This window comes from Chironomus tepperi, unplaced genomic scaffold, assembly GCF_022539635.2.
Source record: "Chironomus tepperi strain 1889 unplaced genomic scaffold, CSIRO-AGI_Ctep_v1 contig_193, whole genome shotgun sequence".
NCBI classification, from domain to species: Eukaryota; Metazoa; Arthropoda; class Insecta; order Diptera; family Chironomidae; genus Chironomus; species Chironomus tepperi.
In genome coordinates this window covers 1-27,749 of record NW_027226315.1, presented here as the reverse complement: position 1 = coordinate 27,749, position 27,749 = coordinate 1, and the positions used below count along the sequence as shown (strand labels likewise).

General features: G+C 30.2%; 5 protein-coding genes and 1 long non-coding RNA gene across 13 annotated transcripts; 4 read left to right on the top strand and 2 right to left on the bottom strand.

The window, feature by feature from the left end:
- Positions 1–234: 234 nt before the first annotated feature.
- Positions 235–1,157, top strand: LOC139089686 (trafficking protein particle complex subunit 4-like). Its single transcript, XM_070639277.1, is given in 5 exon segments — positions 235–419; positions 421–484; positions 543–626; positions 629–855; positions 915–1,157. Coding segments are annotated over 5 exon segments (648 nt in total). The 5' UTR covers positions 235–311; the 3' UTR covers positions 1,080–1,157.
- LOC139089687 (protein mago nashi homolog) lies at positions 962–1,763 on the bottom strand. Its single transcript, XM_070639278.1, has 2 exons — positions 1,557–1,763; positions 962–1,495 (listed from the first exon to the last, which is right to left on the bottom strand). The coding sequence occupies exons 1-2, from the start codon at positions 1,661–1,663 to the stop codon at positions 1,153–1,155; spliced, it is 450 nt and encodes a 149-aa protein (XP_070495379.1). The 5' UTR covers positions 1,664–1,763; the 3' UTR covers positions 962–1,152.
- A 261-nt stretch (positions 1,764–2,024) lies between these two features.
- LOC139089688 (3-phosphoinositide-dependent protein kinase 1-like) lies at positions 2,025–4,516 on the top strand. Of its 2 annotated transcripts, XM_070639280.1 has the most exons (6): positions 2,044–2,133; positions 2,229–2,296; positions 2,393–2,450; positions 2,667–3,610; positions 3,734–3,999; positions 4,062–4,516. In XM_070639280.1, exons 2-4 carry the CDS (start codon positions 2,255–2,257, stop codon positions 3,347–3,349), a joined length of 783 nt encoding a protein of 260 aa, XP_070495381.1. In that variant the 5' UTR covers positions 2,044–2,133; positions 2,229–2,254; the 3' UTR covers positions 3,350–3,610; positions 3,734–3,999; positions 4,062–4,516. The 2 variants fall into 2 exon arrangements, with proteins under 2 accessions (XP_070495380.1, XP_070495381.1); XM_070639279.1 differs by having other exon boundaries at positions 2,025–2,296.
- A 474-nt stretch (positions 4,517–4,990) lies between these two features.
- LOC139089683 (cullin-3-like) lies at positions 4,991–9,905 on the top strand. Its single transcript, XM_070639276.1, has 8 exons — positions 4,991–5,553; positions 6,141–7,280; positions 7,521–7,691; positions 7,757–8,042; positions 8,103–8,248; positions 8,504–8,721; positions 8,787–8,925; positions 8,990–9,905. The coding sequence occupies exons 1-8, from the start codon at positions 5,497–5,499 to the stop codon at positions 9,140–9,142; spliced, it is 2,310 nt and encodes a 769-aa protein (XP_070495377.1). The 5' UTR covers positions 4,991–5,496; the 3' UTR covers positions 9,143–9,905.
- Positions 9,906–10,231: 326 nt separating this feature from the next.
- Positions 10,232–25,334, top strand: LOC139089682 (putative leucine-rich repeat-containing protein DDB_G0290503). Of its 7 annotated transcripts, none has more exons than XM_070639270.1 (17): positions 10,527–10,705; positions 10,787–10,962; positions 11,210–11,276; positions 12,120–12,313; positions 12,439–12,700; positions 13,319–13,417; positions 13,713–13,892; positions 15,973–16,155; positions 16,401–16,586; positions 16,892–17,177; positions 17,247–17,410; positions 20,322–20,603; positions 21,139–21,243; positions 21,668–21,730; positions 21,796–21,864; positions 24,976–25,032; positions 25,107–25,334. In XM_070639270.1, exons 2-17 carry the CDS (start codon positions 10,823–10,825, stop codon positions 25,317–25,319), a joined length of 2,550 nt encoding a protein of 849 aa, XP_070495371.1. In that variant the 5' UTR covers positions 10,527–10,705; positions 10,787–10,822; the 3' UTR covers positions 25,320–25,334. The 7 variants fall into 7 exon arrangements, with proteins under 7 accessions (XP_070495373.1, XP_070495371.1, XP_070495370.1 ...); XM_070639269.1 differs by having other exon boundaries at positions 24,955–25,032; XM_070639272.1 differs by lacking the exons at positions 10,527–10,705; positions 10,787–10,962 and adding an exon at positions 10,232–10,272 and having other exon boundaries at positions 24,955–25,032.
- LOC139089684 (uncharacterized) lies at positions 10,719–11,938 on the bottom strand. The gene is made up of 2 exons (XR_011544322.1): positions 11,875–11,938; positions 10,719–11,717 (listed from the first exon to the last, which is right to left on the bottom strand). It is a non-coding gene; the product is annotated as an uncharacterized lncRNA (long non-coding RNA).
- Positions 25,335–27,749: the final 2,415 nt, after the last annotated feature.

Below are 27,749 nucleotides of genomic sequence, written 5' to 3'. Positions count from 1 at the left end.
GCTGGAATAGACAATTGAGGCTGGAGATTTTAATTAGAATCTTATAATTTTTAGAATCGAGCAGGCTATGGATAAATTATTTTCAAATAATTTTCCAATTAGTTTACCAAGTCGAGCCAAGTTATAATTTCCAACCATTTCCAACATGCCAACATATTGCATTCTATGTAATTCATATCTTCAACGATCTTTTCATTTTCAAATTTTTCTGTTTTGTTTATATTTTGTGTGAAAAAAATTATCTCTTGGCAAAAATTACTGAAAATTTATTAAAAAGTTTAATTCCTTAGGATCTACTCAATTTACATAAAATGATTTATGGAGTTTATATTGTAAGCAAGTCAGGAGGGCTGATATTTCATCACGATCATTCCGTGCCACGTATAGAAACAGAGAAAACTTTTAGCTATCCACTGGATCCTGAAACTAGATTTTGATAAGAAATTTATTACTGTCGTTTTTGGACAGCGAGATGGAATTTTTGGTAAGTTACAATCAGAAATCTGTAATTAAGTTATTAAGGAATAAAACCTTATTTTCAGTTGGACATCATTTGATGGCTGTGAATGGCATACAAGTCAATGGAACTGTACTGGAAGATGGAAAGGAAGTAAAAGAAATTCTTGAAAAGAGGAAAATTATCCATTAAATTTACGTTTTTGTCGACCAAGAATGACAACGAATGAGAAAATTTTCCTAGCATCAATGTTCTATCCACTGTTTGCAATTGCTAGTCAATTATCTCCTGAGCCAAAAAGTTCAGGGATTCAAATACTCGAAGCTGATACATTTAGACTACATTGTTTCCAAACACTTACTGGTGTTAAATTTATGGTCGTTGCTGAGCCGATTCAGGTAAATTTTACATACTTACTAGTCATATAAAGGACTATAATTAATGTCATTTTTTACAGACTGGAGTGGAAGCGCTGTTAAAGAAAATTTATGAACTGTATTCAGATTATGCTTTAAAAAATCCATTTTATTCACTCGAGCAGCCATTAAGGTGCGAATTATTTGATCAGAATTTACAGTTACTTCTGGATAATTTCGAAAAGAATGGAATCACGAACATTTAAAGAATCAAAATCATTCAAGTTATTATGTATTGTAAGTTAAGTGAAAATAAATTGGACAGTTAAATTAATTAATTTATATTGGCTTAATCTTAAAATGTAATCCAATGAGCGAAAATACCAAGCATTTCAGATCCTGTACAAGGTAATAAAATAATCTTAAGCCTTCTGGATCTTTTGACTGATCAACATCTAGCAATGAGCCAATTTTTGATGTTGTGAATGAGATGTGCTCGTCACCAATAAGAATTTCGAGTTCCTGTCTGCCGACACGATCTGCTGGTGGCCACAATGAGTCATCTTCAGCCATAATTTCAGAATCCTGGATGATGCGCTTCAATTCTTGCAATACTGATGTATGAACATAAGCCTCTTTTCTGATCATTGTGTCATTCTTATAGTTGGAATTGTTGGCGTATCTATTAAAAATAATTAGTTAAAGCATATTTTGTTGATAAATGCAAATTTGCGGTTGTTTACCTCAATTTTCCATCAGGTCTGAATTCAAATTCCAAAAATTCATGTCCAAACTTTCCTTTATGTCCAATATAATATCGTAGATAGAAATCTTGAGTGTCCACTGACATTTTAAGGTTGTTCCTTTGGTTCCTTCAAGCGTATATATCCTTAAATAATTGAAATTCTGATTTTTTGTTTTCTTTCTAGTTGTTAGTCTTGAAAGGAAACTGCTCGAATTGTACCTCTATAATTTCAACCATGTAAAGTCTCTAAATAACGAACACCAATTTCGTTATTCTTCTGTCTACATCTGTGCTACGAAAATTTGGTATAGTGAAATATAATTAACTCAATATGGCTATATACTATGCATCCATTTAATTTGCTAGATGAATAAGTTATAAAATTATAAATAACGGTCAAAAAGAATTTAAATTGTTTTGTTGATTAACGTTTTTCTGATATTTGAATTTACAGGGATTGCAGCTAGGCACAGGAATTATAGTTTGATTTTTTCACAAACAACTCCGAGCTATTATAAAGTTATCAATATTTGTGGTTTTAACTACATTACAGCTGCTATCAACTAAAGATTTAAGTAAGGATTAGTTCAATTTAAAGGAGTTTTATACATTAAGCCACTGGAATGGTCGTTCATTAAAAAAATTTAATAAATTCAACTTATTATCACAGTTAATTAAATATATTATGTTAAAATCATGAGTGAACATAATTACATATTTGCAAAAGTTATAGGAGAGGTGAATAACGATGAAATTAGTCAAATTTTCAGTGAAAAATGAACAAATTTTTAATTTTTCTTAAAAAAATTATTTTCATTAATTAATCGGATATAGGGAAGCTTCTCAACCGTATATTTGGCAAAAGATGTTAATACTAATAAGCAATATGCAAGTAAGTAGCATACTTTCAGTGAATAACTTGTTATCTGGCTGTTTGGGAGATCCAGACAAAATCTGACATTGACCTGTTTGATATAGATTCTTCTGGTTGATACAGAAGTTGTGGATTGCGATTAAGACAATCTAATGTCTGTGACTAGTCAAAACATCCTGTTTAACAATGTTAATCATGATACAGTGATTTAATTCCTTCTTTATTTACTTACAGTTAAAGTATGTGAAAAGAGCTTTATATTTCGTGAAAAGAAGCAAGAATATATCAAGAGAGAGAAATCAGCCCTTTTAAGACTCAGTAACACAACAGGAATAGTTAAATTAGTGTGCACGTTTCAATCAACTAAATATTTATTTTTTGTAATGAGCTTCGCCAAAAATGGTGAAATTCTTAATTATATTGACTTAATGAACATTGACTGTTCAAGGTTTTATGCTGCAGAGTTACTAAAGGCTGTTGAAGGAATGCACAAGAAGAATATAATTCATCGTGATCTAAAGCCACAAAATTTGTTCCTAGATTCAAATATGCACTTATTAATAGGTGATTTAGGCAGTTCAAAAATCTTACAGGATGAAGAAATTCATCATAATCATTTAAGTCATAGCATCAACGAAGATGATGATGGACAAAATAACAATAATCCAAAAGAGAAACGAAAGGAAAGGAGGGAAAGTTTTGTTGGAACTGCTCTTTATGTATCACCTGAAATTCTAAAAGGCAAAAAGTCTTTATTTTCAACAGACTTATTTAGTTATGCATGCATACTGTATGAGTTTATTTGCAAAAAACCAGCATTTGGCAGTTCTGGGAAAATGAATACATGGTGTTTCAAAAGATACAAAATATGGATTATAATTTCCCCGAAAATATTAATCATCAAGCAAAAGACTTAATAGAAAAGTTGTTAATTGTAGATCCAGAGAAAAGACTCGGCGCTTCCGATCCCAAAGATCAGTTTTATAAATCAATAAGGAATCATGAGTTTTTTGCATCCATAGATTTTGACAAGATCTATTCACAAACATCTCCATTACTGCTGTTGTCAGAAATTAAAAAGGACAATTTTCATATTTCCGATGACATTGAGACAGGCTTAGGAGAGAGTCAACTTAATAGAATATTACAGTTAGATTTAGCGTCAAATTCAAGTTCATGTGAGTTTACACATTGATATTCCATGAATTTGTGTCACTTATATTATTGACTCATTTTCGGAGAATTTTTAATCACATGCTGTTTACTACGATGTACTTATTATTGACATTTTAAATTTGCAGATCAAGACTCATTGAAGAAATTGCTAGAGGATCAAAAAAATAATTTACAATGGTCGGAATTTGTAGAAGATAATGAGTACATCATCAAACATGGCTTCATAAATAAACGTAAAGGATTATTTTCACGAAGAAGAATGTTACTGCTGACCAGCACACCCCGTTTAATTTATATCGATGCTAATGCCAATGTCAAGAAAGGTGAAATACCATTTGACTCATCACTAACTTGTGAACGTAGGAATTTTAAGATATTTTTCGTTCATACGGTAAGTTGGACTTTGATGATTAATCCACAGCTTTTTGACATGATTTACTTTCTAATTTACAGCCAAATCGAATATATTATTTAGAAGATCCAGAAGGTGGAGCGTTGACGTGGTGCGATACAATCGAGGAAGTTAGGGATAAATATTTTAAATTAAAGGAATAAAGTTATGTGTTGGAACCTAGAAACATTAAACTCAAAAAAGCAAAAAGTAATTGAGGCTGATTGGACGTCATTTTTCGTGCACCTTAAATATAGGCAATAATTTAAATCAATAAGAAATTAGCAGGATTCATATTGTGCAACAAGAAACTTAAGGAAATCGTTTATCATTGATGTCTGTCTACATGTTCCTGTAAATCATCATGAAAAATCTAACAAAATTGGCCTTAGCCTGAGTTGTTTTGTTTGTTTTCAATGAATATTGTGCATGAAATAGTTAATCCAATCAACTCAAGTCCTAAAATACCTATTTAAAGTTATTGAAAAATAAAAGTAATCATTTGCAAAAATGGAAAGATCTTTATCAGTATTAATACTATCTTAGGTGAATATAATTAAGTTTTAGAAATAAAGTTTTGTGATTAAGTATAAAATTAATATTAACGACTTTTTGGATTTTGACGGGAATTGCAGAAGGGGATCGTATTTACAACATCTTATGAAGTTGTCTATGATTGATAAAGTATGTACTCTATAACAATACTGCCTGAATGACTATATTTCATTAATTATCTTAATTTTGTTCAAAAATTGTAAATAGCAACAATTTTTGACAAAAATTGCAATTTTGATCCTTATTATCCTTATTATTTGCATACATGCTGCTTCAACAGGTCCTATTTGTTCTAAAGGAACTTAATAAATTGTTAAGGAACATCAGGATGTGTAATAGATGCCATTGGTTCACTTCCATTTTCTAACCGATTTTTCAAATTCAAACCAGCCCTTGCGCAAGTTGCATAACCATACAAATGTTTTAATATCAAAACCTTACACAACTTAAAAATTCATCAAATTTACAGACTTTCAAGATTACAAGCATAAAATAGTGTATAATTAAAGCGAAAAATCTGTAAAACTAATGATCTAACAATGATTAAGTGTTGTGTTCACGAGATATTTGTGTAATAATCAGGAAATTTGTAGAATTTAAGGCATAAAATTTTTCTGGATCAGAGAAAAAACAAAAAGAACAAAAAATTTTTTTAAAACAAGTGAAAGTAAAATATTCGCGACAAAGAATAATATCGTATAATAATTAACTGAATAAGCAGTAAACCGTTAATGAGAAATGTAAAAATTGAAAGATAAAGGATTCTGTAATTTTTAAAGTTTCGTTTATGATTTTCACTATAATATTTGTGGTAGCTATTAATTGATTTTTTTTTCGTCGACAAAACAAAATTTAGGCCATACTGTTCGCGTTGGCCATTAACTTTAGTATTTTTTGCATTAATATAAAATAAGTAAATAAAGAACAATAGAAAAATTCAAAATGAATCGACAACAACCACAGAAAAAGGAAGGAAAAATGAGGATTCGGGCATTTCCTGTAAGTTTAATAATTTGCTTACTTCTCTTATTGTTATTGTTGTAATCTTATCTGTCAACTATCTTGAAATTGCATAAAACATGATGAGACCGTAATTATTTATTCCCCATCACAGTAAACACTGATTTATCATTTAAGATAATTTTAAATATTTTTGCAAAATATATTGAAGTTTCAAAATTCTAAATATCAATCAAAAATCAGCATATATTTTAACAATAAATAAAAATGTTGCGCGCCGAGACGGTCGAACGTTTGGGACATATTATCGAACATTTTCATGTCATAGACTATGTTCACGAAAAGCCGAAATTTTATTATGGAGTTAGTATCAACATTTTAAAATGACATTCGACTTTTCATTCCATTTTCATGATATTTCCACTAGAATTAATTCCAGTCTGTAATTTGAGTACCCTATCAACAGCGCTTTAGTCACTAAAACACCCAGTTTGAGAACACCTACAAATCACATACCTTTTTCAAATACATTGATTTTTGTGTGTCTTAGTTTAGGGAACATTTGATAAGCGAATGAGTACGACTATTTCTAACAATACAAAAAAATGCTCTCTTTATATTTATAGATGACGATGGATGAGAAGTTCGTTGAATCAATTTGGTCATTGCTCAAAAATGCAATTCAAGAGATACAGAAAAAGAATAATTCAGGATTATCGTTTGAGGAACTTTATCGTAATGCATACACAATGGTTCTTCATAAACATGGCGAAAGACTATATCATGGATTAAAGGAAGTCGTTACACATCATTTACAACAAAAAGTTCGTGAAGATGTCTTAAGAGCATTAAATAATAATTTCCTACAAACATTAAATCAAGCATGGACAGATCATCAAACATCAATGGTTATGATAAGAGACATACTCATGTACATGGATCGCGTTTATGTGCAACAAAATGATGTTGATAATGTTTATAATTTAGGTCTTATAATATTTCGTGATGAGATAATTAGCCATGAAAGAATTAGAAATCATTTACGCGAGACATTATTATCAATGATTATGAATGAGAGAAAAGGTGAAGCAATTGAGCATCTTTTAATTAAAAATGCCTGTCAAATGTTAATGATACTTGGAATTAATAGTCGTTGGGTATATGAGAAAGATTTTGAACGTCCATTCCTAACCCAATCAGCGGCATTTTATGCAATGGAATCACAAAAGTTTTTATCAGAAAATAGCGCAAGTGTATATATAAAGCGTGTCGAAGCACGCATTACAGAAGAAGCTGAACGTGCTAAATTATATTTGGATGAAAGTACCGAGCAACGAATTGTTGATGTTGTTCAAGATGAGCTCATTAAGAAACATATGCGTACAATTGTCGAAATGGAAAATTCAGGAGTTGTTTATATGTTAAGGAATACGAAAACGGATGATTTAGCTTGCATGTATAAATTATTCTCTCGTGTAACGGATGGAATTAAGACAATATCTGAATGTGTTAGTCGATATCTTCGAGAGCAAGGAACATCACTAGTAAAAGAAGAAGAAGGTGGAACAAATCCAATTACATTTGTTCAAAATCTACTTGACTTGAAAGATCGTTTTGATCACTTCCTTCATCATTCATTTAATTATGAGAAAACATTTAAGCACATGATTTCATCGGATTTTGAATATTTCTTAAATTTGAATAATAAATCGCCAGAATATTTATCGCTATTTATTGATGATAAGCTCAAGAAAGGATGCAAAGGGGTAAGCCATTAAAATCAGTTTTATGCATGCATAAATTTTAATTAATTTAAATGAAATTATTTCATGATTGAAATTTAAAATCAAGATTATTAATGAAAATGAATATGAAGATCGTGAAGTTATTTCAAGAAAGAACTCTAAACTTTTGGTATGCAACGTGTGACATTTTTGATAATTCATCGACACGTTTCTTCATGTCTAGGGACTAATTTTTATGGATATCCTTTTACCTTTTTTTAGATGTCTGAGCAAGAAATTGAAACAATTTTGGACAAAACAATGGTTTTGTTCCGCTATTTGCTTGAAAAGGATGTATTTGAGAGATATTACAAAGCACATTTAGCAAAGAGATTGCTGCTTAATAAATCCGTTAGTGACGATTCCGAAAAGAATATGATATCAAAGTTAAAGGTGAGAGACATTAAGCTTTTTATGATTATTAACAGCTTAATGCTAATGAATTCTTGTTCTTTTAGACTGAATGTGGATGTCAATTTACATCAAAACTTGAGGGAATGTTTAAGGACATGCAAGTTTCAAATACAATTATGGAAGAATTTAAGAATCATGTGACTTTGCAAGGAATGACATTAAGTGGCGTAGATTTAAGTGTGAGAATATTAACAACTGGATTTTGGCCAACTCAATCGTCGACGCCAAATTGCAATATTCCAATCTCTCCAAGTCAAGCTTTTGACGCATTTAAACGATTCTATTTAGCAAAACACTCAGGACGACAGCTAACTCTGCAGCCTCAACTTGGTATAAAGTCATTTTATCAAAAATTTCTGGAAATTTAATGGCATTTTTTGACTTTTTAAGGTACTGCATTCATAAACGCTGTATTTTATGGAACTAAACAAGAAACTGATAATGAAGCTGGAAGCAATGGAAAGGAACTTGGTGCATGTTCAAGCTCACAGTCACTGCATGTACGAAAACATGTTCTTCAAGTTTCAACTTATCAGGTAATGTAATTTCGTCTATCTTATCGTTCAAGAGGTGTTTGTGAGGAAATTGGGCTAGGATTTATTAATTAAATTACGTACATATGAAGATAATGGCCTATCTAAAATATGCACGAATCCTACATTCCTTTCGCACTAATCCTACATCCAAAAATAGCACAATAAGCTCAACAAAGCCACACCAAATCTTGTTTAATTAACATAAATTATCATCAATTTTTACTAATGATTTGCTTTATGTTTTTATGACTTTAGATGTGCGTATTGATGTTATTCAATAATCGTGAGCGAATGTCATATGAAGAGATTCAACAAGAAACCGACATCCCAGAAAAGGATCTTATTCGTGCATTGCAGTCTCTTTCAATGGGTAAATTACAACAACGATTGCTCATGCGAACACCGAAAACGAAGGAAATTGAACCGTCTAATGAATTTTATGTGAATGATGGATTTGTGTCTAAATTCCACAAGTATGATGATTGACCTTTGCTTGCTGTTAAGCTTAATTTAATTAACTTTTTTTTTGTGTCTGCAGAGTTAAAATTCAAACAGTTGCTGCAAAGGGTGAAACCGAGCCAGAGCGTAGAGAGACGAGAAATAAGGTCGACGAAGACCGTAAACATGAAATTGAGGCAGCAATTGTTAGAATCATGAAATCACGCAAAAAGCTTGCGGTAAATTAAAAAATCTATTTTGTGTCTAATTTGATAATTTTCATGCTTTGTTTTTCCATTGTAGCACAACCTTTTGGTATCTGATGTCACTACCCAATTACGTAGTCGCTTCCTGCCTTCGCCAGTTATCATAAAGAAGCGAATTGAAGGATTAATTGAACGAGAGTATCTTGCACGAACACCAGAAGACCGTAAAGTTTATATATATTTAGCTTAAATTTCTAAAAACAGAAGAAGAAACAAAAACAAAAAAATTATTTTTCTTATACAAAAAAAAAACAACAACACAAAATTAAAGGAAGTAATGGAAAAGAGGAGCTTATGATTTCTTTCATGATATTTGAATCTCATTTGATTAATCCTTGAGTTGTTTTGGTTCATATTAATAAAATGGAGATGCTTAATAACAAATTTGGAAAAAAGCTTAAAAACCAATAGGAAATACCCTAACAGACAATGAGCATACTCACCATACTCACCTATTTGAGCGTACTGATGAGTATACTCAATTAATGTGATTGAGCATGCTTATAAGTATACTCAATCGATATAATTGAGCGTACTCATGAGTATACTCAATCAATATAATTGAGCATGCTCAATTTTGTGAGCATACTCATGAGCTCATTGTCTGTTCGGTAATGTCTTCAAAATGTATTGTGTCAATTGCTCTACGTGCGTTCTCGATCACAAAAAGACATCTTTTCCCTAACCGAAACCTATTTTTCTTCTGTGTTATTTTAATAAATATTTGAAGAGTATTCTCTTCAATTTTTTTGATACCCGTTGACGGATGCTGCATTTTTTTCACTGACTTAAAAGTTGTCACCGTTCATGTGAAAAAAAGTATTGCTGTCGATTATGAATCGTCTTTCATTTATTAAATTAGTTTAATGATTTTTAATGTTTTAGTATGAAAAAGAGAAAGAAAATTGATAATTTAGTTAAAATTTGATAATGATGAGAAAAAAAAAAATTGAAATTATAAAAAAGGAAGTAATGAAGTATAATGTAAATAAAAAATTAAACATAACTGAGCCAATTTAGTGTCTTTGAACTTTATTTTATAAGGAATTTTTCAGCAATTCAACTTGAATTTACTTTTTTATAACGACTTGATCGCGCTGTTTAAAAACGTATGAAGTATTTACGTTTCTTTCTGTGCGATCGTACATTTTCTCTTTTTTCAGACTTAGAAGCTATTTTATGCTGGTTATTAGCATGAACTATGGACTATTCTTTAAAATTAATATGCCTTTTCATCAAAAATATGTTCATTCTGGTCTATTCTGTGAAGCTATGTAGACCTGTTGATTGATTGCCTGTTGATGCTGTTCGAATTTCATGGTAATGGCTTGAGAATTTAACAAAACAAAGAAATACGTTAAAGTTTGAATTTTATGTAAAACTTGACGAAGATTTAACGAAAGTTTAGACTTTTCAAATTTCAAAAATCCGTTAAATTTGGTATCAAAATTTTTCCATTTTAATTAGTTAAAACAGTCCAAAACAAAGTTTTTAGAATTAAATACTACAAATAAAATAACATCAGAGTGTCGCAATAAAAATCCTGAAATGAATATCGACGGCTGAAACAGAAAATTAGTATCTGTTGAATTTTTGAACGAGAAAGTCGTGTCGCGCAAATATTAATTTATTTTTATACTTAAAAGTGTTCATTTAATGCCAATTTACTTAAAAATGCAAAGACTGATAAAGTAGTGATAAGAGATTGTTGAAATTTTGTTAAAAGTAGAACAGAAAAGAAAGAAAAATACGAGTAAATATCAAAATTATTCTTTACATTTTTTGATTGCAGTAAACATATTTTATTTCCATGCTGATTTTAAAAATTTTGAAGCTCACGTTTTGCTATTATCATAAGAGAGATTAAAGAATGATGTTTCAATTTGTCTACGACATGCTTACGGGCTTTAAAACGCGCTTAAATATGAAAAGTGAAATTTCAAAAATCCGGAAAGAAGGTCAAGACAGTCGATTGGATGGTTTAAGTGAAGAATATAAAAAAGCGATTGAGTAAATACTAATGAAAATGAAAACAATTAATCATTAGACAATCGTCCTCGATTTGTCACATACATTTATAGAGATATTTCCAAATATGTTGCAAAAATGTCTTATATACTTTTTTTGACAACTTCCCGTACTTCCTGTTATGCCCATTTTTTGATCTTGACACTGATCATTTTCTTTTTCTTTTCGCTTCTCTTTCCATATTATTACTGTACTTCCAACAACGTTTTGAAAAAAAAACCACACAAAGAGCCATAAACAGATTGCAACAAGACTATAATGATATGCTGGAAAATGCAACTACGGATTATGGAGAGGTAACCACAAATCATTTAATAGTGTATATTTAAAAAGAGCCATAATGAAGTCTTCCTACTATTGTGAAGTTGTTAATCTTTAAAAGAAGGAAAAAAAACTATACACGAAGTAAAAAAAAACTCCGTTTTTTGGAATAAATTGTCTGCTCTCGTGACGCAAATTCAAAATGTGTTGATATTCGATACCCAGACTGACATAAAGTACTAAATGTGATGAAATTCACTTATACACATGTATGTGGAAAAGCGATTAATTCATTAAGTTCTTTTATTAATTATTTGTTGGTTTCCTATGATTAGAAAGTGATGTGAATTATGACGAAATGCATCGTCTGCTCTGTTTATGTGCATAGGATTATAATGAGTGCCTCAGCTCTGTGCATCACAACTTTTTAATTTATTTTGTGTCATTTAAAAATGTTTTATGTGCTATAATGAGAACTGTGAGAGAGAGAAGGCAAAAAAATATAGAAATAATAGTGATTTGTGCGCGATTTCAATTAATCTTTCATTATTATTGAGTCACTCGTAAAAAACACGTAAATTGAAACAAAACTGTGGAGAACAAAAATAATATATAAAATAAAAATACAATTACCAATGCCATGTTAATTTGTGCAAAAAATAGAAAGGTGTGTACAGATTAATCGCGATCCTCGAGCGTTCAGGGAGTAAATTGAAATATATCGTGTGCTTTAATAACAATAATGAGAATCTTTTGTGCTAATAAAGTCATAAAAAAATTTTTTATTACTTATTTGACTATCTGACTAGATAAAAAAAGAAGAAGTGATATTGTGCTATATTTGGGTTGTTCATGTTCTTTTTATCTTTTTTCACCAGATATTAATCTATGAAAAATACGTGAACACTCTGCTTGAAATTATCTATGAGTTAATAATACAGTTGGACTGTAAAGTCTCAACCTTGGAACATTCAGCAGATAAATCAGTAAATCTAACTAGTGCAACGATTGAAGTTGACCTTAAAAAAGAAAATCCTGAAGATACCGCTATGGCTGCAATGGATTTAACAGAGTAAGTAGAGAATGAGAATAAATTATTGCTACTTTCTTACGATTCATTGTACTGCAATGCTTAAAAGAAAATAAGAAGAAGAAATACAAAGCAAATAAATATAAAAAAAAAACTCGACATTCCAGTAAAATGTTCATCAATAGGCTTGATAACAAAAATGAGCCAAACGACGAACCGGACAATTTGCGTCATCATCACAATAGCAATGACCTTCAGAGCACGTGTCCAAAATATCAACATGTTGAAGCAAACGATTTAAAAATAAAAAATGAAGCTATTAAAGAAGAGTCCAAAAGAATAAATGATGGCAATCAGGAGAGCTTTACGGATATTTACGAAGGATCAGCTAAAAAAGAAAATATGGACTTGGAAGTTCAAGCTATACTTGTAAGTGTGGAAACTTTCTGTAGATTAAACCGTACTTTCCATGAGAATAATGAATTGAAACTGACATATTAAATGCGTAAAAACCATCTGGGATATTCCAATAAAAGTGAAAACAAAAAAAAAATATCAAAATCTTATTAAAAACTAACAATGTTTAAGCATCATTGTCAAGTGATTTGTTGTGATATTAATTGTGGATTATAATCGTAAATTAAGACTTGGGATGGTGGGATTTACCTGCTATTTTTAGACATTCTTTGTAATCATTGTATGATTTTAAGAATAAAAATGTTTTGGGCTTGGCGCCTTTTACAAGTTGGTTAGTCAAGATGGGTCAAGATTATACACACCTTCGCATAATCAATATTAAGCTGCAGATGTATTGTATATATTCGAGTCAGCACTTAATCTTTGAACTTTTTTAAATCCTTCCATAAGCAACCAATTCATTACATGGACAATCCTAGTCAGAATCGAAGTCGACTCGAATTTTATATGGAAAAATCGACTTGAGTCAACTCGACATCATATGAAATTCTAGTCCACTTCGAGCTCTAATCCTGAGTGCCTCTTGATCTATAAAGTCATTAATGTCTGTATAAATTACATTATTCTTAGGAAGAAAAGTCAGCAAGGATTAAATATCTTGAAGAAAAGAACATAAAAAACGAGAATAAAATCAAGGAATATAAAAAGCAGATCCATAACGTTCAAAAGGTCAGTGCTACTAAATTGCTAAAGACTTTAGATAAACCAGCTTATTTTATCAAGCAAATTTAGATCGCGTGCGTTTATTTGACAAATTATTTTTGGAATTATTTTTTATCGAAATTATTTTCAATTCGAAGCCATTTAATTATACCATTAAAAAAAATTACAATTTTATTGTTTTGCAAATTTAAGTGATAAAAAAATTCTTGTACTGACTTGAATATTTAAATAGCTTATCGCACGATGAATTATTTAATAATATTAGCTGAAAGAGAAAAAATAATGTCTCATTATAAAATAGTGCAACATTAGTGATATGGAAGCGCTTGTATTTGAGATCGCTGATAAACATGATTACATAGCACATTTACGTTCAAAGATTATAAAATTGGAGGAGAAGTTAGAGCAGTATGAAAGAAAAGTACAATTTCGTGAGAAAATAATACGTGAACTAAGGCGTATTACGAAAAATCAGCAACAGGTAGTGATTTTTAGTACTATTATTGTTATTATGCTTAATTTGTGTTTATTTGTTGGATACTATTATTTGCTATATTTGGGGATACAACATTATTGTACTTGTAAATATTAACATTTTGACGTTGAAGAATAAGAAGCAAAGTTAAGATCAAAAGGAATTATGACATTGAACTTATTCAACATTCAATCACACGCGATCTCTATTGACATCATAACATTTGTTGATGATTATCATATCAAAAAGTCTTTTTTTATAAATTCCTAATTTTTTTTAGGATGAATCTATAGATTGCACTTCAATATCTAGAATACCTTTACGGACTAACAGATCGTTTGTACGAAAAACACAAAAAGTGTCATCGAGACCTGAAAAATATATCCGTGAAAATTCCACCTTGGAAAAGTGAAGTTTCTTATGTATTTAATCATCATCTTGTTATGGACGAAATAAAATGCGACGTTAAAGATATTCAAGAATTTTTCAAGCAATTAAAAGAACTGCTTCTCATTCTTCAAAACGATTGACACTATTGATTAATCATACTAACATTATTCACAATTTCATTTTTGTCATTTTATAAATTATCAGTATTAATAAATCATGACTTATATAAACTGTTTGGTATCCTGCAGAGCTTCGAAGTCCACTCGGATTTTGTATGGATATTGTCCCCAAGTCATCTTGGATTTTGTATGGAAAAGCCATATTAAGTCGACTCAACTCCATACAAAATCCGAATCGACTTCGAGCTCTGATATCTTGTAAATGCACACATCACGGGTTCTTGCTTCTTGGACATGTTTTTTTCATTTGTTAATTTTTTATGGTAAATGGAAATTTTACACAAAATTTACTTTGAATATTCATGATGGCAGCTTAAATTACCATTTATAATTAGGTGATTAGCACGTTTTTCGGTTAAGAATGTCACACTGACTTAATATTTTATTTGACATTTATGGACAATTTCTGATTATATTATGGAAATTCCGAATCATTGTCAGTGGGTTTTTGGAGGTAATACACGATGAAATTCCCATTATTGATAATTTTAATTCCAACAAGTGGGTCATTTAATCATTCTAAAGAAAAACAGACTTAATACTTAGTATTAGTTCTTAATCATCAATTTACATTTTATTACGAAATGAATGATTCAGAAAATGATCGCATGCTTTTTAAGTCCGAAAATATGTTGTGGTAGGTCCTCAAAAAATTCTTTTATCATTGCTCATCGTATGCTTTAAGGTATAAATTGTATTAGCATATAAGACAGGTTTTGATTGAATTTAGTTTTAAGGTATTGTTTTGGAGAATTCAGTCAAAATTTTTGTGAGCTTTGAGCATTTTTAATTACGATGAATTTTAATTAAAGTTTGATATTTAAAGGCTTCCGTCGAAATCGCGACTGAACAGCAACTCATCGGAGTGTCGTAGGGTTTGCTTATACCAAAATCGACACTGCGATCGATGATCTGTTTTTCCATCTCAAATTCTCTACAGAATGTCTATGTCCTTCATAAAACCAACAAAATATCTACAAATTCTGCAATATTTGCTGTTTTCCTATAAAAGCTCTTAAATTCTTGGATTCCTAATAAATTTTCCATATTGAAATAAGGACCTACAAAGTATTTTATGACAATATTGATCGATTCATTAATATCTCTAAACATATTAAATTTCCATGTCTTCTCAGAAATTAGCACCATGTTGTTCATGACATTCATATAAGACTGACCTAAAAGTGTGAATTACATAGTATGAATAAACCGACGCAATATTTTTTTTTTAACAAACAAATAAATAATTCAGTGGGAAATGCGCTAAAATATACATTATATTTACAATCAACAAAATTTCATGCTCATTACTTTTGAATTGCGCAACATTTAAACTATAAGAACTGCTAAACATCACCTTATTTTCATTCATTTTGCATTTTTTACAAAAACAAAAAACCTAAATAATCAGAATAATTTAATTAAATTATTTCAAACGGGATTTGGAACTGAATTTTTTATATTCATGACTGATTTATCTCTTTTTAATTTATTATTTGTTGATCAATCTCGTACAGAATATATCTCCAATAATGATGATGACACCTCCAAGAACGCCGGAACTCAAACAAAGTCGAAGTAGTGCTGATTTAATAGAGAGTAATATAATGTATAGAAACAATTACCTGACAGTTCCTGCACATAAAATTAACAATATTGCAAAAGGCGACTCATTTTATTCCCTATCCGATATTGATCAGGTTGGCACAAAAAAAAAGATAAAAATTATTTTTATTTTGCTATTAACTTAACTTCCTTATTGATCATATGCTACTTTTATAATTTTTGTACAACTGTCAAACAGACTTGTTTCAATATTTAACTTTCCTCTTACGTCTATCTATCTGTTTGCTTCCATCTATATTATTTTTGAAAAAAAAAGCTCTAAAAAAAGACACGTAAACTTGAACTAAATTTGTTTTCCTTCATATCTAATTCTCTTTAGGATTCAATGGTGGGAAAATCAATGTCAGAAGTAAATTTTGATTGTTTTGATGACATTAATAAAGATGAGATGGAGAGACTACAGCAGACGATGACTGAAATTGAAAGTGAAAACAGCTGTAATCGTTTATTGATAACAAAACTTGAAGATGAGCTGATAATGATACGAAAATGTGAATCAAGAAATGTGAGTGTTTTACATTCAGTAGCAAGAATTGTGGCGCTACGTGTGATAAATGCTTTATTTACTTTAGTTGAGCATTTTTTAAATGCGAATTTATTGAATTTCATTACGAATAGATATTTATCTTGTCTATCCGCTAACTTTTTATAGCTTTGTATAAAAACGTCATTTTTACTTGTTTTAAACTTTAAATCGAACAATGTAGTTAAGCATCATTAATGTAACGCCCTTTAGCTCTACAGCTGATTAAACATTTTATTAGCCTATATAATTATAGTAATTTATTTATTTTTTTCATCCTTTAATAGAAACACGACAGGAACTTGAAAACAGATAAATTAAATGTCTTAAAGCATAAGATAAAGAAAATTGAAGGCTCAGTATTTGAGAAGAGCAGTGAGTCACCAAAAGAAGCAGAACTGAAGCTTCATCATAGTGATCTTGCTATAATTGAAGATGAACTTAAACCTGAATTTGATGTGCTTAATAAATTAGTCAAATTAGTGAATTCAACCAAAACGAATGTGGATAAATTGATAAAAGAAAATGTTGAACTGAAAAGTACGATTGATGGCTTAAAAGCAAAATTATTGGGTAAGGAATACAGAAACTACGTCAGTTTTATTTACAGCACTTATTTATGTTAATTTATTGTTTACGTAGAATCGCAACAAAATAGTCAGAACCTAAGTGTAGATATACAAAAACTTCATAACTTGAAACTGCCAGAAAATCATCAACAGGAATTTGATAGTCAACGGGACTGTTTTAAAATTAAAAACTACGAAAGTGATAGACGCTTCATAGCTCAATTTTTATCACATTTGGTGAGTGACGCAAATGCAAATCAAACAACCATATTTTTTTTTTTATTTGATGACTGTATATTATAACGGAAAGAACATGGAAAAAATATTTAAAGCCATAAAAACCACTCGTTTTTAAAATGCGCGAAAAAATAAGAAGTATGTAGCTTAATGGAATTAACAGGTGTGATGGCTGGAGCGCAATTTTGTCTGAAGATGTTTTGGGGCTGTTGTTAAATTAAGTCTGCCTATAAAGTGTGATTTTTGCAATCCATTAGTCTATTCTTGAGATCAGTGCTGTTCAAATTGTTAATTTTAAGCTGCGACCGAAATCAAACACGACATGTGGTTCATGACACTTCTAAAATACATCAGCAACACACTAGTGTGACAAGACTCATAGTTTGGACAACATTGCTTTGTCTAGAGCAACATTTAAGTACACTAATCGTCTACAACTTAAACATAAGACCTCATAAGTGAACGACCCTTCATATAATTCTAGTTATTCAAGTCAAAGCGAGTGAATCAAATTACATGGTTTGTAAACGTCGCTAAATTATTTTAAGAACGCTTACATTTTAAGTAAGATTAATAGAAGCGGCATTTAGTATGAAGTTGTTTAAATATACTTGCCTTTAATGTTTGCTTTATTCTACTTAAGATTTTATTGGTTTTTTAAAAAATAATTTTTTGATCTGTCGAATGTTTATTAGCTGATTATAAATGGCAGCTTAATGTTCTAGGCCGTAAATTCTATATACCTGGTAAATTAGCTTTAATGCTTTAGAAATAAATCACATCAGCTGATGATCATATATGACTGTAATTTGCTAAATACGTAATGATATATTTCATATCCGAAAATATTTATATGTAGATTGACATTGAAATGACTCGGGAAAATCATTAATGATGTAATTTGAGATTTTAATTTTCGACGTAATTTGAGATTTTAATTTTCGCATAAATGTCATCGGACAGCAAAAAACTGAAAACGAGACATAAAAATCAGGAATAAATAACGTAAAAATTCCTCGCATTTTATTGAAATGAATACAAAAACGTGTAAAAATGCTGAGAAATCATATTCCTAGTTTGTCTCGCAGAAATGCGCTATATTCACACATTTTGACGTCAATAGTGACCTTTTTATGATATTGTAAATATATTTCATCTATTCAGATTTACTGTAAAATTTTCATATTCATAAAAAGTTAAGTTGATGCATAGCGAGTGTCATTTCCACTATTAAAATTCTTATTTTTATCAATAGATTCTGTTATAAACAAGTTTATTTCCTTTCCTTTTATATATTTATACTGAGTTTAAGCACAAAATCCCACATAATGCTGTGTCTGTCCAAGGCGTAAATTAGTTTGCGTCGTTGTTCAATCAAAATGTAAATAAGCAAAATGATTCAGCATGCGAGAATACAATTTAAGTGAATTTTTATGATTCTAATCATATTATAAATTGTGGAATCGAGTTGAATGAAGTTCTATTGAATTAATGTAAACATTGAGATGGATGAAGTGTGCGATAATTACGTCAATCATTAACTAATTAGCTTATCAATAAAAGATGCTTACTCTTCGAGACTTTAATTACATTTATATTTGTATTCTATCCTCAAATAGTCGTAACAATTAATTTTATGGCATTTTTTTCTCTCCTGCAATACATTATGAGACACGCGTTATGGTTAATCTTAGAAATGCTTCGTATACGATAAGTTTACATTTGTTGTTTTGTATACAACAAATTCTTAATTTTCTCTTCTTTTTTATCCCCAAAAGTTATTTAATTTATAGATGTGAGCTGTAAATGGCTTTATTTCTGTTTCTTAAATGTTTATGGTTTCAAATGTAGGGTCGGATAACTTGTTTAAGTGGAAATAATGTGTAACACATACTTGATTATGTGGAAAAAAAAGTCAAGCGACAACGATCGTGTCATGTGAGGATTTCTCAGAATTTTTCCCGACCAGCATAACGTGTTCGCTATGTTGTTGTATCACAAAAAGCTGTAAGACGCAAAGATGGTTTGATGGCATCGTGACGGTTGATTTCGACCTATATTTTGGGCGATGAATGCAGTTCGCTCATTTATTCGGGTTTTTAATGAATTTGGGATAGGTAGCTCTCAGACTTGATGCATGCTGTGGCAACTTTATGTCAGAATATCATACAACTTTTCCATGACCTGCTAAATTTAAATGTTAGCTTCTACCACGTTTGACTAATGATGAGTTTTAAAATTGTACTGCGACACACAGCTATGATGTCACGTCTACAGTCTGTAAAATTAAATTAATGATATCAATAAAGATCACAACTGTTTCTATGTCATGAAAATGTTTCACAGTCAAATTTATTAAAATTATCAAAAAACATGTGTCTAACAGCAAGCAGCTATAATACTACCTATCTAATTTGCATGAAATTGATATTCACACCATGACAAAGTTGCTTGGAATTTCCTTTGAATTTTTCTTTTCTCGTGTCTAATTTTTCTCATTTAAGGTGTAATCACCTTTCATGCCACCGTGTGTTCTTTTTCATGTAAAATTAAACCGGTTGAAAAAAGACGAAAAGAAAATCAAGGCTCAATTGCCGCTTCTTATTTTCTCTTGATCTGTTTTTGTTTATTTTTGTGGAAAATCATTTTCTTTTCATTTTTTCTCAGAGAAATGTTTTCCTTACTAAAAAAGAAGATCTTCTTCTTTTAAGTGAGAGAAGAAAAAAAAATCTCGAGATTTTCTGAAATGATTCATGTTCTCTCCGCTCCGTTTTAGTAAGTTTGAGACAGTCAAGACGTGTATTTGAAGAAAATTGTGTCGGGAATTTTCTTTCGGGTTGTGGAAATTTGAAACTTTATATATTGATACTTAATTCAATCCAACTAATTATCAAAAATGGTGTTATTACAGTTGGGCAAAGAGATATCCGCCGATATAATTGACTTAACTGGCGGTACAAGTAGTCCTGAAATAAGTAGTGGAAATAGCAGTCTAACAAATGGACATTCATCCTTAAGTGATGTGATTAATGAGTGGAAGCATGAGCTTGAAGAAAGAAAGTGTGAATTAAGAAATAAAAACGCAAAAATTAATGATTTAGAGGAGAGATTGCGGATCAAAGAAGGAGAAATCTGTGAAATACAAAATGATTTAAAGACTATCCAAATTGAGCGGGATAAAAATTGTCAAATGGTGAGTTTTGTTCCTTCAATATGTGAATATTTTCTGTGCGAATAAATCTGTAATATGTCATGTGCTGTCTCAGTCAATTCAGAGTTGTCAATTGATGTGCATGATGATTCCCATTGCCAAAAATTACTCAAACTTGATTTTTAATGAGGATCATAGCTTTGTTCTTTAAATTTTATGGCCAACAAAAACAATAACTTGCAAGACCTTCAAATCTTTCGAAAAATCTCTTAATTACTTGTCAGAAATTTGAACCTTCAATACTTGGCTAGTAACCCAGTTTATCATATTATCTATCATAATGCTCAAATCAGCATGTTCTAAAGCATTATGTTGACAACTCTGATGCTAAAATTTTACTGTCTCCTGTATGTACGATTTCCGTTTCTATTTTTAGACATAAAAATTATAAATAATTTCACTTTTGTACGATGCAATCTTCGGCATTGCGTGCTTGCCTTGCCACTGTACATGCAACTCATAATTTCTCATCGTCATACTTGAATCTGATGTTTTTATTTATTTATCTCATTTACAGGCTAATCAACTTAAAAGTGCCATTCAATATCACAATGAATCAATTCAGTTTTTAAAGCGGCAAAATGCTGAAATGAAGGATGAGCTTGGGGAAGCTAGAAGTAAAGTGAGTATTGGGTTGGAAAGTCTGGAAATTAAGGAGGGACAATCTGTAAATTTTGTGATGCATAAAAGAGAGAGTTACGCAATGTCTAAACAACCTTTAAGAATGTTGATGATCATAAAGAGTGATAAAGAGTTGTAAATGCTTCTCTGCTCAGCCATGTCCCAATAGACTCTGTTATAGCTTATTTATGGCAGACAGAATGTGATTCGATACATATTGAAATGAAAAGGCAATTAAAATGCGTTGAAAAAGCCTTCAATACGTTCATTTCTCATTTCAAATGACAACTTTAAGAACACACACGAGTGTGTCATGTGATTTGTTATGGAGCACAGCTGTCTGATATTAAATTGCATATTCTATGCACTGCACTCAAAAGTTTAAGTATTAAAACAAGAATTTTAATGATTTCTCTTTCCATTAGTTTGCCAGTCATCGAGATTATTATGATGAAATGAAGAAACGGAATATAGAGTTGGAGGATGAGGTAAGAAATCGAATCTAAAAAGTTTGTAAAGGAATCGACATAAAGAAACTGAAAACCACTTCCAGAATAATAATATGCGAATAACCATTTCAACAATGCGTACAGCTATCGAAGATCTTAAACATGGAAATTCAGTGAGTGGAAAAAACTATAAGTCATTAAAGAATAAGTTTTGGAAAACTGGTGTATGATGATCGTAATGATGAGTGCATACGATGCTCATATTGAGTGTGTTGTTATATTTTTATAACATTTTCTTTTAAGTGATGCTGTGTATTTATTTATTTTTTATGTGTACGAAAAGAACAAGAAAAAGAGAAAAAAGTTTTGTAACATTTTTTTTGATGTCGTAATATAGTTTTTCTTTTGATTGCCTGTGAGTGAAAACTAATATCTACTACGTGGGCATTACACATGTCTTTTTTGCATCTTATAATGATGATGATCATAATGAAGTTGGGTCGATGAGTGAGACTTTTTCATAACTTTAAGTATATTAATAACGATGTTCGTATGAATGCACACACATTGTAGCATTTGAAGTGAATAGACGGTTTAGAGTTTTGAGGGGATAAATGAAATTGTTTCTCTTGAAGCTGACTGTCACTTGGTACCGATTCACATTCGGATCATGTTTCACAAACCCAATTACAGGACGTCATAAGTGATTGACCCCATACTTATGTGTATGCATTCATATGATATTTCAATGAAACAAACCTAATGAGTTCATGAAAAGAAATAGTAATTAATTCGAAAGGAGTAGCATTAAATTAGCATGCTGATGTATTTCCTGTAAATTTATTTTTATTTCATATTCTAAATGACAGTTTTGAACTTTAAGTAATGAAGTTGGTAAATTAAAAAAATAAATCATCAATTTTATTGTCAATTGACGGCACAAAGGGTTCATAAAGGCAATGTATTATAATGTATATTTCATGTCTAACCAAAAGTCATAAATAATATTTTTTACGTCTATTGACCCAACGAATTGCTTCCCTAACGGATGCTATGCTTTTCATTTTCTAATGACGAGAATGCGTTTGATGAAAAGAAAAGCAGGCACAAAAGAAAAATGAAAATGAGAAAATTGTGTTTACCTTTGTATGTAAAAATGTTGACATGCTTCAACGAGAATTAAAGAGCAACATTAGACATATAGTTTTTCACAATAATAAGAAGTTTAAAGCAACCGAAAATAGATATCCATTTATAAAAAAATGCCGCGTACGTGAATGTCGTAATGTGTGAATTAACGAAAAACTGTGTCTTTGTTACTAATCTTTATAAATAGATCACAACATGAGATAAATGTAACAAGAAAAACAAAAAAAATGTGCAATGATAACATAGAACCGACCTATAACAAACTTGGTATTTATTTGTAAAGCGCATGTTAATGCTAATTAAATGTTGATCGTAAAGCAATAAAATTAATTCAATAAAAGAAAACTAATTAACGATTTGAGTATGCAAATAGAGCTGTAATATACGCAAATTGAAATTTTAAAGAACGGACAAATGATGATAATAAATTGTTTGCAGTAGTTGTTGTATCAGAAGTTTGCAACCTTATCTCGTTGTGGCTCACCTTGGTGGTAAGCTTTGACCGAAACTACCCATGACATATTCATGGCATTTTTATATGTTTTTGGCGGCACACTAGTGTATCCAACACTGCACAGGTTGTCCACCACTGCATTTTGACAAATGACGTCGCAACTTTATTCTTTTTGCCATAAAATAACCAATCAGAACTCGAAAGTGACTCGGAAGCAAAATCGACTCAAGTCGAGACAATTCCATGTTCAATTCGAGTAGACTTCAAGCTATGGCATCAATTAAATGTTGGACATCGCAAGTTAACCATCCTCCAGTGAATGAATCTAAAATTTACAGCACGTGTTTCATTTGACCATCAAATTTTAAGCCAAAAAAAAATATCGAATGACGTAGGTTACTTGTTAGTAACTTAAATCATTCCATAATTTTTCGTGCTGTAAATAATAATTTTGTGTAAAAAAATGCTTCATTGAATCAGACATGAAAAGCAATTATGAATGCTCTATGATTGGCAAAATATATTTTTAATAATGGTACAAAGGAATCTTTATGTATGTCTAATTTTTAATCAAATTTAGAATTAATTATTTTAATAATAATCTTCAAATGATTTTACAATGTAAATGATAAGAAGTTCCATCTGTTTCCTGTACTGGAAAAATATAATTGCTTTATACATCAACCCGAACAGAACTAACAGGAAAAGAGATCACTTTTAGGTACCGTAGTGGTATTTACTTACTTACTTCGCTGACTGTGCAGATAAATTGTGAACCAGTTAGTGGTATTTCTGTACCAAAAATTATGTTTGTCTCTTAGGGAACGTGTATCGCTAAGGTGCCATTTTAATGGTAGACCGAAGTTGCCCTGATGAGACCATATGGCTTATTGCTGTCTTGTGTCGTCGGGATTAAGTGTGCGTCACAATTTCGAGCAAGAGATCAAAACATAATCTGATTCTGACATTGTTTGACGTCTGGAACCAGCAAAAATAAATTGTTCGATTCATATCAAGTCTTACTAATACTAATTAGCTTAATTTAAGGACTTTGATCCAGATCAATCCTGTAAGAGACCCATTCAAAATATCATGAATGAGTCAGTCAACAAAAATTCTATTAATTAACTTGCCAATAATCCATTAATAATTTAACCTCATGCGTATTATAATTTTGCAGTCTCTTTCTATTTGCTTTACGTCACTCATTCCAATTAACAATAATTGGCGTTAACAAAAAAGCGTTTTTTTTTTTTTCAATAACAAATTCGCACAGTAAAAAATAAATTGTAAGCATCAACAGATACAAAAATATGTGCTACAAAGAATAAAAAAAATTATTCTCGCTAAAAAATTTAAAATAATGTACGATGATATTCAGCATAAACATTAATTTATAAATTAAGTTAATTAAAAATTTATTAATCTGTTAAGCCTTACATTTTCTTCCTGTAAGTTAAGAACCTTTTTAATTTAATTAAATAAAAAAAGATTAATTGATAAATAGCTTTTCATTCATCCCTTGCATGTTTTACAGTGACATTAATGTGTGTGACCTTTTTCCTAACTTTTGAGGTATTTTTTTTGATGCCTTTTTCATGGCTTCAATAATTTTTATAGATTTTTACTCTTTTTTTCACACACTTACTTACGAATTAAGTGTTATAAAAAAAACTTTCAGATGCAAACGAATGACATTGAGGCTGTTAATACATTGAATGAGCAATTCTTAAAGGAAGTAAGTTGTAATTATAGTTAATATGTTAAAAGCATTTACAATAATTATTATACTATTTTTTTCTTATAATTTAGACAATTCAGAAAGACGAACAATTGAATCGTTTAAGGGATGCGAATCTACAGCTACGATCGCAGGTTTTTGAACTAAACCAGGACATTTTAGATCTGCTAGAAATTGTTGAGATTCAAAAAAACAAACGCACGGTGAGTCATATTTTGCCATTTGGTCTATCCTTCATACAAATAATGCGAAAAAATTTCATTCCTGGCATTAAGCCAATGTAAATAATAAAAGATGAGAAGAATAAGAAGTAGATTCTCATATGTGAGAATATAAACAATAGCAAGTGCTACATCGATATCTTTCAAACTAAAAAATCATTAAAAATATGAAATTTCTCATTTTAAATGAATATTTCATGTCATCAGTTGAGATGTGCTCTAAATCATTTTGCAAAATTTATTCGCGGTTTATTCATAAATTAGTAATTTAAAAGCTCTGGATTAAAATGCGGTTGCGATGAGACTTTTATTAAGGAATTGTTAATTAATGATGTTCATTTATTGGCGTATTAAGTTATTTGACGCTACCCTGAACGAGACGTTGCACCGAAAAATCAGGAGTCGGTACTTCATGTCACCATCATGATGCATTTCCATTAAATCCAATTTGAATGGAAGTGAAAATTTAAAAATTCCCGATTTGCATTCAGATTGGGATCTAGACCAGATTACTAGACAAATAACGTTTTTCCAGACCAGAGTTGCGATGATAGTAACATATCACAAATTGAGAGACAGGCTCTGTCAGGTCAGGTTAGACATGTGCCAATTGTAACAGTTAGAAGCTTGACCTGTTGACACACTATGAACTGTAACAAATTAACTGCTTCCGCTAAATCTACGACATTTTGCAACTCTGTTCCAGACTACGACTTTATTCCATCCAATTCGGATGTCATTAATGAGTCAGTCATGGAAGTAATATAACAACCCAAAAAATTTATTAAATCAGACAATATTTCATTTTTCGTACCCTTAATCCAGATGTCATGAATTATTTAAATTATGCAAATTCATCCAACCCCTCCGAATGTCTACCTTATTTTGCATGTTTTCCAAAGAGAAATCAATTTTAAGCACAATCGTGCATTAATCATAATGACGTTAATAAATAAATATTTATTTTTATTCATGAATGAAATATTTTTTATAGCACGGAATCGCTCTCATTGTTAAGTGGATAATGACTCAATTTAAAATGACATTTAGTGGTTGATATTTTTATTCTAATGAGTTATGGCAGTATGCATTTGCTACTTAAACGTTTTTGTTAAAAATTAAAAAGCTTCTTAAGTGATTTCACTAATCTTCATCGGATTATTCGATTAAAAAACATCAAGTATCAATTTACACTTAAATGTCGTTTTTTTTTTTTTTGTGGAGGAATTGATCTTATAAAAAATATTTGCGTCATTCGAATTTCGTACATAAATTTTGCTATATCACGTGAATTAATTAGCAGCTTTGATATTAATAAACATCGCTTCCTGCGACATTCACAATTTTATTAAATTGAAGCTAAATGCTTTTTAGTTTAATGGGGTCTAATCATTAGAAGCTTTTACTTCTACAGTAGCGGACAAAAAGATAGGGACACCATAAAGATTTTTTTAATTTTTGATGATATTTTGTTACTTTTATATACTTTTCTTCACTAATTTTAGTGTTAGTTTGTATAGTTAAGTATATTTGATAATTTTATGGCCAAAAAACCATAATTATTGGAACTTAACATAATTAATTTTTCATTTAATTTTTTAAGGCTACGACAAAATGATAGGGACAAGGAATTAAAAATTATTTTCTCGGTTCTCTTATCAAGTAGAAGCTTAATTATTTTTGGATATAAATCTATGCTAGTTTAAGAGTTTTTTGAGGTATAGATTGTAAACATTCATTACTTCCTCCATGAAAAATTTGGCTTCAAAAGTTTGTAGGTTAAAATAGGGTTGATTCCTTGAAAACTCATAATAGGTTCACTTATCCTATAATCTAATAATTGTTAATAGTGCATAAAAAGACCTTTTAAATGATATATAACATGAAATACTTTATTTAAAGATAGGTTGATATTAAATGAGAAATTCACGATTTCCCTATCAATTTTTCAGGTATGGCATTGTCATCAGCTCCTGGTTCCTTCCTATCTATTGGAACTAAGTTTATTGCACATAATTTGTATTCTACAAGTTATTGCAAACATTTTGATATATGATTTGTATTTTTCAAATAGCTAGTAGGAGAGTTATAGGTCTAGAAATTTTGGCTGATGAATAAAATGAACATTTTGTATAGAAACCTAGAGGTTTGAAGCAAGTTTTTAGATTGTCACAAATGAATCTGGAATATTTCCCGATGGAAATTGATCAATGCTATATAAAATTATATATCAAAATGTTTGCAATAACTTGTAGAATACAAATTAAGTGCAATAAACTTAGTTCCATTAGACAGGAAGGAACCAGCAGCTGATAAGTAATGCCATACCTGAAAAATTGATAGGGAAATCGTGAATTTCTTATTTAATATCAACCTATCTTTAAATAAAGTATTTCATGTTATATATCATTTGAAAGGTCTTTTTTTATGCAATTAATATTAACAATTATTACGATTAAAGGATATGAACCTATTACGAGTTTTCAAGGAACT